We start from the raw sequence: 11,380 nt of genomic DNA, 5'->3' as shown, positions 1-11,380 counted from the left end.
CTGCTACAACGTGAAGCAATATGTTGTAGTAGTTTCCGGCCCTGAACTGCTACAACATCAACCTAATCACCTGCTATGTCAAAACACCACCAGTCAATTCGTGAATAAAACTAATCCCTTAGTAATCCAATCTCACAACCAAACACTACCTTAGTGTATATAGAGTTGCCTAACGATGTAGCAGCTTCCCAAGAGCAGCTGCTACACTGTGTAGCAGTTACTTCGTATTAGCTGCTACATTGTGTATTAATAACTCAACAGTCAGTTATATAATTTAAATAGCGTGGTAATCTGAGTAGAATGTGCAACTGAATATTAGCGGTTACACGATGTATCAGTTAGTGCCGATTAGCTGCTACACATTGTAGTAGCTACTTCAGGGACGTGATCGGCTATAAAGTGTACCATCTACTACAGATGCAGCAAACAAACCTTAATCTATATATATAAATCCATGATCAATTATATTATTTGAAATTATTTATTTATGGAGTTAACCAATCATTAATTGAGTGATCGCAGAAAGAGGGATGGTGATGAAAGGTAGTTTTGTGGAGAAATGATTTTCTAATAACCAAATTTAGTCATATGTGATGCATATCAGATTCTTATCGGAATAATAGCATAAGGTTCATAGCAGATGGAAATCGATCTGTAATCAGTCATACCCATTCGTCGATAGTTTGGCAGACCTATCCTCATAACGCAAAGGTCAAGGTGTTAGACCCTACAAAAATAGTCCAATAATTATAAGCCGCAATTTGGCCAGATGTAGTTATATAGGGACAGAAACACATGAACGTACCAGCTATAGATGTCAAATCTTCTTCATAGGATTCTTCATCGTTGGTATTCTCCTTCTCTGTAGCAGTTGACCTGGAAATCGTTTAGTCATTAACTTTATTGCTAATGGATGATAATCATTGATATGCTCAGCTAATAACTTATGCTCTAAGGAGATAATTAATGGACGCATACCCCTGCTACAATAATGGGCAGTTACGCTTGTCGTGTGAGACACCCCGATGATCGCATCCACGACATAGCCTGGATTTTGAGATTGACTTCTCTTTTGAAGATTTCAATCGTTTTCCACAACCCTTTGCCCTTACTAAAGAAGGATCAACAATAGAGGCACTCCCATCGATGCCTTTCTTCCTTTCACTTGGGTTGTCAATTTTTTGGCTAATGTTCAGCTCTTGAATTTTACTATATATACAATCGAATTGGTCATCCAAAAAGTTTGTCCCCTCATCAGTCAAAGAAGCAACATCGATCACTACTGAAGTTTTATAGGACAACCTCGAGTGTCTTGCCATCAATTTAGCATCTAAACCGTCAATGGAAATTTGCTCCCCAAAATCATAGATTGCCCCAACCTTGGCATTTCTTGTCCATCTGTTGAGTATGTACTTATCAGGCAGTAGAAACACTTGGTTAATACTGAAAAAGTTAACATATGCCTACATGGAATGCCCTCGAACTCAAATTTACTACAACTACACGATATGTAGTCTGTATGTTTGTCATGCGTGAGGACCCTTGGTTTTGTAGATGAACTACCTTGAAAATTTATGACATTGTAACCCACCAAATCACCAACTATTGATGCTTGTTGCACAATATAACCATGACTCACACTCATTTCACTTTGAAAATCCAACCATTTCTTTTTGGTGTACACCCTAACCATTTGAGATTCCATAGGCCAGTGTGTTTTAACCTTTGGCTGCTCGACCATATCAATATGGTCGGCAACTAACTCATTGTGTCTTTGGTGTCATAATTCTCTATTAAAACGTGTGATAAAATCCATCAATGAGTTCTTATGTGATACATACTTCTTGAAAAATGAATGTGAGCTTTCAGATCACTGACTGTTTAACATTCCAATAGAATAAACATGGCTAAAGAATAATGGGACCCATCTTTGTCGTAACTCATACATCAATGTTAACCAATCATTTTTCTCCAAGCCAGAAGACCTGATAACTTCTTCCCATGACCTATCAAATTCGTCAGGGGTTGAGGAGTTAACAATTACATCCTTTATGGTTTGATAGTAGTTGCAAAAGGTCAAAGGGGGTAATTTATCTGGAAATTTATTGAGAATGTGCGCGGTAATACTTGGGCAATGACCTTTGTCAACGCTAGATCTTGATCGGTAATGATCACAGTTGGTGGACCTTTAGGCATGACTTCTATGAACTTCGTAAGCAACCAAACAAATGACTCCGTTTTCTTATCACTTAGAAAGGCACAGCCAAATACAATACTCTGATGATGATGATTAACTCCTACGAAGGGTGCAAAAATCAACCCATATTTGTTGGTATTATATGTGGTATCAAATACAACTGCATCACCAAAGACGCTGTATGTCCTCCTCGATACATGATCCGCCCAAAAACACCTAGTGAATCTTTCTGTTGAATCAGTCTCATAATCATAGAAAAAGGAAAAATTCTTCTCTTTCTCCGTTGCAAAAAACTCAATGAGTGTTTCAGTGTCAATTCCCTTTTGTTCATCCCTTAGCTCTCTCTCAAAGTTTCTAATACCTCGTTCAGTGCAACCGAGATGCTCAGGGCCTCCGAAATCTTTCTCCAATAATTAGACTTGTTGACAAGTTGGCACATTAGCCTCTAAAAATTGCTACGTTAATACTTTCTTGGCTTCAGAAACATGGCGATGTGAGCGAGTTAAATGCACCTTCGAAGGAGTCGAGAGTGGATGATTATGACTTTCCATGATTTTTGTGACAATCCAATTTGGCCCAGTCTGTTCTTTAACCAGTGAAAGTTTTGCCCTACATCCAGTCCTTACTTCCCCACATGCTCTTTCCTTTACACTGTCAACTTGTGCTTCTTTTTCCCATTTATCATCTATATGTCCTTCTTTAAAGCATACAAATTATTTCCATCCAACTTCATTAGTCCTCTTATTTTTCTTACTATTGTCTAATCTTGCACTAAAGCCGGCTTTACGTTCATATTGATTATAGAACGAAAAGGCCTCCTCCAATGATGGAAATTCCATCCTAATCCATGGTTTCTGATCTTTAGCAACTTAGGGAATGTATAGTTGCTTAGGATCATAGGTTTCTTCCATTGCTAGAGAATGACATATTTAGCTCAAATTAGCTCGTAGAGTTTAGTAGGATATTCTAGAAGGCGACTCAAAATCAAATGAACACTAATAATTCAAATCCTAATTCCAAAGTGAAGAGTCAAATTAACTTACGACGGACGAATATTCGAAGTCAAAAATCAGACATCGCAGGGAGGTTGGGAGGTGAAGCTATGGTCCCTACTCCCGAACTTAGTACGGGTTAGTAGTGGTCATATGTCGACACAAGCTTTGGCGGCAGGGTAAATAGTCTTAGACTTTAACGTTTTAGCAATTGCGAGGGTAACCAAAAAAAAAAGGAAGGTGTAGCAGCAATCGATGCATAACTGCTACAACGTACAGTGATAAGGTATTTGTCGAAGCAAGACTTGCTACATCGTTGTAGCAACTAACATTCCCAGTAGGCTACTACCCATACCAGCGACATTGACAGTTAGTTGCTACAGCTTGTGGTAGTTATGTGTGAAGTAGCTGCTAGCACATGTAGCAGCAAAGCACACTTGGTGTAGTATAGTAGGAAAAACAAATTTAAAAATCAAAATTTACCCAGTTGATGTATAGACGCACACAAAAATGAAGATACTAATATGATAACTTATCATGTAGCTGCTACACATTGTAGCAACTACATGGATAGGTAGCTGCTACAGTCCGTAGTGATTAAATGTCGAGGTAGTTGCTATAACTTGTAGCGTCCTTACACTTGTTCGATATCACTACACATTTTCTTTCTCCATCTTCTCCTACAGCTTATAGTCAAGAGGTTTGAATTCAGATTTTCAACAAGCTTGGCCTCAAATATTATCCGAGAAAGAGCGATCCCAAGCAAAGGCGATGCAAGCTCTGGATCTTCATCTCTCACATCAGGCTGATTCCCAGATTCGAGCTGAGGCCGACTTAAGGGAAAAAGCCTATTTAGACTTAGAGCAAAGGACCACCGAACTGGATGACCTAGGATTGAAGCATGCTTCAACGATCACCACCCCCACAAAGAAGATCCAAGTAGATGGTCGACTAATATCACAACAACAGCAAGATTTAGAGCAACAAGCATGTAAAATAAAGCCCTTGCAATATGAATTAAACTGAGCCAACTAGGAGATACACTCTCTTTTAGAGACCTGGGAAGGTAAGTCTAATAAACGTAGGTGGATGGAGCAAGCGTCTTATCTTTGTCTAGCATGTTATTCAGCCACACGACCCTACCTGGTGTGGGAGGAACAATCCGGTCCCTCCTCGAGGCACCGAAACAACTATTAAAGAGATCATCCATTTATTGGAAAACATGGAATTCCAGGTCGTGTACGCTGTATTATGAATCATAATAATATACAATTCTATTCATGTATATCAAATCCAACTATAGTATCCAAATCTTTCTTCGCTTACACTCAATAAATGTTAGTCCGTTTGTTGATCTCATTTTTTTATTTAGATCACCTACATTGAACTTCTACACGGTTTATCATATATTGTAGAACTTACTTACAAGCTGCTACATGCTGTTGTAGTTAATGCAGCACCTTATAACAGGTAATTGTCAGATGCAGCTACAACGTTTATCCGCTTCTCAAGAGTAGCTGCTACACTGTGTAGCAATTACTACGGATTAGCTGCTACACATTTTCAAAAAAACCACACAGACACGTGAGCTGCCACATTGTATAACAGTTACTGCGGATTAGCTGCTACACATTGTAGCAGCTACTCCCGATATGTGTGCTAACACAACGTGTAGCAGTTACTATAGATTAGCTACTTCCCTTTATAGTAGCTACTCCACAGTTGTGAGCTACGACAACATGTTGTAGAAATTAGAATAATCACAACAGTTATTTGGCAGTAGTTCTTGTATAATGTAGCAGCTATAAATTACATTTATACTTTTATTGACAATATTGTGAATACAATTACATTTCGATTAAATGATAAGTTTAATATGAACACAGTGGTCAAAAGGCCTAGGAGCACTCACATTGTTCTCACTGATTATGTCATTTTCATATTGGTCGAGTTGCATATACAGTAATCTCCATGAACGATCACCCTTGATCAACGTACTCAGTGTTCTGAACACAATACACCTTGTTGTTATTTTCCATGTCCGTCATGTCACTTAGTCAAGGATGGGTAAAATCCGAGGAGGAGAGAATCCTATGGTAACTCAATGAGGATTCCTCAGGGCGACGAAGAAGCTCTTTGTCGCACACACATGATTTAAGGCAAAAGTGAGACCTTTGCATGAGCAGCCGACCATCATCTGCGTATGTTGATGGGAGCTAGACAATGGTGTTCACATTAAGGAAATACATTTACGAGTATAGAACCGTACTCTAGAGCATGGAAGGCTACTTGACCGCTTTGGCTTTCCCAATTTGGGAGTTTGATACACTTCAAGATTTATAGAGGATGGCATGAAAGGAATGACGAAGGTGGTGGGGAGAAAATGTGGCCAATCCATGAATCTGGTACTCGTTTTCGTTTTTGACATTCATGAATGTTGCAACCCTCTATTATATAGGAAATCAGGTGTAGTCACGAGCTCACACATACCTTTCTGACAAAGCAACATATTAGACAACTAGTCATGGGTCATGATTTATGACAACTATGTGTAGTCATAGGGGCAATGTCTACTATGAGTGGTCATTCTAGGGGCAATGCCTGCTATGAGTGGTCATTCTAGGGGCACTCAAAGATTTATGCTACAATGCACACATCCTCAATACTGTTGGTTAATCCTAGGAAAACGTACCGATTCCACTGTACAAAATTTTTTGTACAAGTGTCGAACCTTTCCATAAATAACCTATTGTGTTCTTTAGAAATTAAATCAGGAATCACAGACGAAACTTAATATCATTGATTCCAAATTTAACTTATCTGTTCTTAATGGTTTAGATTTGAATCGCAAGCGGAACTTAACACTATTGATTCAAATCTACCTAAATTATTAATTCCATAAATATTAATTTCCAAAATTGGCTTCCAGGACTGCATGGCGAGGCACATGGCCTTCTTGGGTATGGGAGCAACCACCACCGCCTAGGCAAAGCCTTTTAAGGAAACCTAATATTTATTTCCTTAAATAACTTTAGGTTAACCAAAAAGAACAATCGAATCACAAATTCGAAAAAGAAGAAAACACAAAATCGAAAAATAAATTTGATAAACTAGATCTAATTGCCTCTTGTATTTAGAATTCATACAAAGAAAAATAACTAGTATGATGCGGAAGAAAAATACTAGTTATACCTTCTCTTTGTAAGCTAATGACCTCAAGATCTTCTGCCGTATTCCTCGCCTCGCCTTAGACGTCGTGTGGGCGACGATCCTCCAAGATGAACACCACCCAAAAGCTTCCTCCTTCTTCTTCTAAAATCCGGCCACTACCACCACCAAGGAGAAGAGAGTAAAGGGAGAGGAAGAAGGGAGAGGGCTGGCCACCAAGAGATCACCCAAGCAAAAGAATAAGAGTTGTATCTCATGAAGCCCCCTCACCCCTTCTTTAATATTACTTGCTAGGCAAATAAGGAAAAATCTTTTACAAAAAATAAAATCATCCAAGAGTTTTTCCTTTTCCATTTTTATTTTTCCTTTTATTTCCTCTTGATTGAATCAATCACCAATCAATGGTTGAGATCAATCCTATTTGGTTTAGGATTGAATTTGGTTTAATCCTATTGGTCGGCCCTTGCTTGGGCACCAAGCAAGGTGGCCGGCCGCAATTAAAAGGAAAGGAAAAATAATTTTAAAAATTTTACAAGATGAAATCCTCTTATAAAATTTACAAGCTCTCTTTCCTAAAGTATGAGTTTAAAAAGGAAAGTTTCTAAAAATTAAAACCATGTTTTAAAATTTAAAAACTCTCTTATAAAATTTCCTTTTTTAACATGGTGATAGAAAATTTAAATTTTAAAACTTCTTTTCCTTTTTTTTTTCTTAAACCATAAGGATGGTTAAAAAAGGAAAGTTTTAAAATCTTTTAAACTCTCAATTTAAACATGTGGCCTAATTCAAATAAGGAAAGTTTTAAAAATTAACCCTCCCATTTTGAATTATTATGGTCGGCCCCTACAAGCTTGGTCACCAAGCTATAGGGTCTGCCCCTTTAAGAGGATGTGGCCGGCCATTGCTTTGTCACCAATGGTCCGGCCCCCTTCTTGGACACCAAGAAAAGTCTTATATTTGGATGGACTTGAGGCTATAATGAGGCTACGACAAGGTGTTGGGTTTTTCGGGCCGCGAAAACCGCTTTTTGCGTCGCGGAAACCCCGAATCGCCCAAGCCACGGATCTCGTGCAAGGTAAAACTTTCGAAAACACAAGTACGAGTTATAAACAATGATCTACAGTAGATCTACAAAGGGAAAAAACCATTTTACCTTCGAAGCGTGCCCTCGCAAATCCCGCTTGTCCAAGGTACGCCGGATCTCGAGAGTGTCAACGTAGACACTCTTCTAATGATATCCACACGAACAAGGAGTGTCTCCTACACTCAAAGGATGGAGAAGAGAGACCCCAAGTGTGCTAGCACTCTCTCTAGGGCTCTCGGATGGGAAATAGAAAGGAAGGAAAAAGAGGAGATGCAAAAGAATCTCATACACTTACTAGTGGTAACCTCCCACTACAAGAAAAAAGCTAAACAACAACGCTTTTTTGGCGTTGTCGTATGTACTTAAAAAGTGATGTTGTAGATGGTGTTGTAGAAAGTCATATCAAAGACAACGCTTTAAAAGCGTTGTGGTTGGTCAAAAAGACAACGCTTTTTAAGCGTTGTCTTTTCGTTCTTAAAAAGCGTTGTTATAGATGCTGTTGTAAAAATGCACATATCAAAGACAACGCTTTAAAAGCGTTGTGGTTGGTCTCAAAGACATTGTTTTTTAAGCGTTGTCTTTTATTACTTAAAAACGTTGTCTTTTTAAATTTATAAAAAATAGTGTTTTTCTTAATTAAATAGCAAAAATTATAAAAAATACTCAAAATTTACATATAATTGAATATCCACAACCACAATCATTTTTATAATAAGACTATTTAACAAATAAATAAAACTTTATATTATACAAACAAAATGTATACATATTGATCCACAAATTAAATTTGTATCATACAAGTTATCCTTAACTTCATGACAATAATTTTTCAAACACACAAGTTTTACAAAACCTCATCATTGACTAACCGCTGTTTTAAAATTCACTCGTGAAATCGCTAAACCTAGAACAAGATCCAATAGTAGACTAGTAGTGGCAGAAGGAAGAATGAAGTTAAAACTGTCAATTTGGTAATGGATCTTTTCCGTCCGCAATGTGCTATAAGCCAACCCATTTCACCCATGTGAACATACGTCCGATTCTGAAAGGCAAGCCGTAGTCTTTGGTAATGGCTGGTTCCCTTTTTGCTGCCTCTGGTTCAGACCAAACATATACTCCACGTTCTTGACGGCTCCCAGGAACAGTGTTGTCAAGAATAAATGCAACAATAAATGCAATCACCATGTGAAATGAAAACAAAGTATTCAGAACATAGTTCACCTGAAATTGTCACACATATCAGTAATCAGATCTATTCTAACTTCAAACTCCAGAAAGATCCTATGAACTAGATTATCTATCACTGATTTGTCAAAGGGAATATATTCAAGAGTATAATTATGTGGGCATCATACCCCACGTAACTTCTAAGTGCTAACTTGATATTTCAAGTCTAAACACTAATATAAGGTCACATGGGTAATAATCAGCACAAACATTGTAGGAGAAGAAGAAGACATACCCCTCGAGAACTTGTATGAATAGGTCCATGAGATGCAACAACATATGGTTGGAAGTAACTTGGAACGGATGAATTTGAAGATGGAATAAGTCCATATTGCTGGAAGTAGGCAGGTACTGATAATGAGAGAAACAATGAGAGGCCAATTATGATATTATTCCTGGAGCTTCCAGTCTCGCTGTATCGCAGGTTTGACAAGCCCAGAGCAGCAATCATGGCCCACATACAGCAAAGAAGACCAGCCACCATGACATCTGGGATAGAAGCTATAAATCCTCCTATTTTCCCTGATCAAAAATTGGGATGGCAACAATTGCTAGATAACAGGAAGAAAAAAAAAGTAACAAGAATTCTTTCTTTTGATGTATAGCGAGGAGAAATAGCATTGGTGCTTACCAACAAAAGATAACAGAATGAGAATGACAGCACCGAGCTCAATAGCTCTCCGACTACCCATTTTAGTTGTAGCAATAGTGTGAATATTCTCAGTGAGAGTGGTTGAAGCGACTCCTGTGCCCCAAAGTGCAGCCAAGACACTAGAGATGAACCAATATTAAATGACATACATTCATCATCCGAAGAGTCATTCATGAATCCTCCAATATTCATGCTCCAGATGACCATACATTAGATTATAAGTCCAATTAATTTGATTGCAAGGTTGTAAACAGTCCTTGAGGGCTATTGATAGTGATTCCAGTGCGTATTGGAAAATAATGGAACAAACCTATGAAACAGCTATCAAGGGATTCACTTGACTTTCCTAAACCAAAGAAGAAAGCAGATGGATTACAAAAGAAAACAATTTACACCATCAAACTGAAACTTATAATAAGCCTTAATAAATTAATGAAAAAAGAATTGTTTAGAAGTTCACTGAGAAACATATGAAAATACAACAAATGCAACTGCAAAAAAAAAATAAAAAACTAGTATCCAATTAACTTTTTTTTATACTTTCAGATCAAAAGGTCAAATTTATATACTTTGGTTCATGTTCAAGCAAGAGGATAACAATCTCATCGATTAGTATTTCCTTTTAATATAGAACACTAAAAAGAAGGAATATCAATGATGAAACAAACCTGAAAATGCGAGCTACTGAGGCAGCGAGCAATCTACTTGAACAAGGTAATCATGCAGCGTTGGAACTCTGTCGTGAGCATCAAAGACCAAATATTACCAAATATTAAGATCACTGACAAACCAAATAATACCTTATTTTTAACAGCTATCTAGAGGATCTGGCTTTTTGACTTGAAGCTGGTTCAAAGAAGACAAATCAAATATACAAATACTAAGATGAAAGCATAATGAAGTAGTTAACTTTTTCTACTTTACCTGATTATAAGATCTACAGCTTCTTGCTCAGTATTTTGCTGCACGAGTAATTATTAGAAAAACAAACCCAATAGTGGAACAAAAGCTAGATAAAGAAACTAGATAATTTACACGGACAGAACTTTACAGAATAACATATAATACATTGCTTTGTACTTGCATATTAATCCAGAAAACATCCTTTCACCTAAGTGACAATTTTTCCAAAACATCATCATTCACAAAACATCATCATTCACTAAAAATTTTCACAAGTTTTTAAACTTCAGTGACAACTTTTCTTTGGGGTCAACTGCTCAAGGTCGATTTGGTAACTATGCACTGCATCAAAAAAATTGGCATTAACTATGATTCCACCAAAAAAAATCACCATTCCATGAACTTAAATCTAAATAGAATTATGGCAACTATCATTCCATACCTATTCATAAATATGATCTTGTATGCACTCCGCCAACTCGGACCGAACCTCATCAATTTGTTCATGAGAGTACCCTATTTTTGTGAACTGTGAGCATACACAATTTATGTTAATGGAAAAAATAATCAACACTGATCACTTTGCAATTTTAAATAGTTTATGTCAAATAATTTGAGATAAGCTAAATAATGTTACTATTGATTGCAGCGAATCTCTCTCAATAGTCTCAACTTCTTCAATAATTTCTCTCATAAATCGCATCACAAAAAAACCACATTGTTTCGCATCCGGTTGTTGAGGAGCCTATATATAGTAATTAGAGTCAAATTGTTAATGAAAATTATACACATTACAATATATGTTAAACAAAAGTACACATACCTTAACTACTTCCCACTTAACATTTTTCCTACCTTTCCTTCCCTTGGTTGAATTAAACAATTTTAAGGCCCTTCATACGTTAAGAATATTTGTTAAATAAGATTTTTATTATAATAAATATTTACTAAAAGAAATCTGAACTCACATTTCCATTACGTATTTTGAATCATCATCGCGAATGCGGCAACTTAGGGAATCCAGCAGGTAAATAGCATCCTTGTAAGGTTCAATAACACTAAGATTCCAATGGAAACTAGGCAAATACATAGGATTAGATCATAAAATTGAATAAATTATCGAAAGGAAGCAATTGAAAGTGATGTTTTACTTCTTG

The 11,380-nt window shown here is 37.0% G+C and overlaps 1 protein-coding gene across 1 annotated transcript; it reads right to left on the bottom strand.

Moving 5' to 3' along the window:
* Nucleotides 1–8,300: 8,300 nt before the first annotated feature.
* LOC121990880 (nucleobase-ascorbate transporter 12-like) lies at nucleotides 8,301–9,456 on the bottom strand (the record flags this gene model as incomplete). The annotated part of the gene is made up of 3 exons (XM_042544933.1): nucleotides 8,301–8,662; nucleotides 8,904–9,190; nucleotides 9,300–9,456. Coding segments are annotated over 3 exons (666 nt in total), but the record flags the coding sequence as incomplete, so codon positions are not given.
* Between the last annotated feature and the right edge of the window lie 1,924 nt (nucleotides 9,457–11,380).

This window comes from Zingiber officinale, chromosome 6B, assembly GCF_018446385.1.
Source record: "Zingiber officinale cultivar Zhangliang chromosome 6B, Zo_v1.1, whole genome shotgun sequence".
In the NCBI taxonomy this organism is placed as follows: Eukaryota; Viridiplantae; Streptophyta; class Magnoliopsida; order Zingiberales; family Zingiberaceae; genus Zingiber; species Zingiber officinale.
The sequence above is the reverse complement of the archived record's forward strand: the minus strand, read 5'-3'. Positions and strand labels throughout refer to the sequence as shown.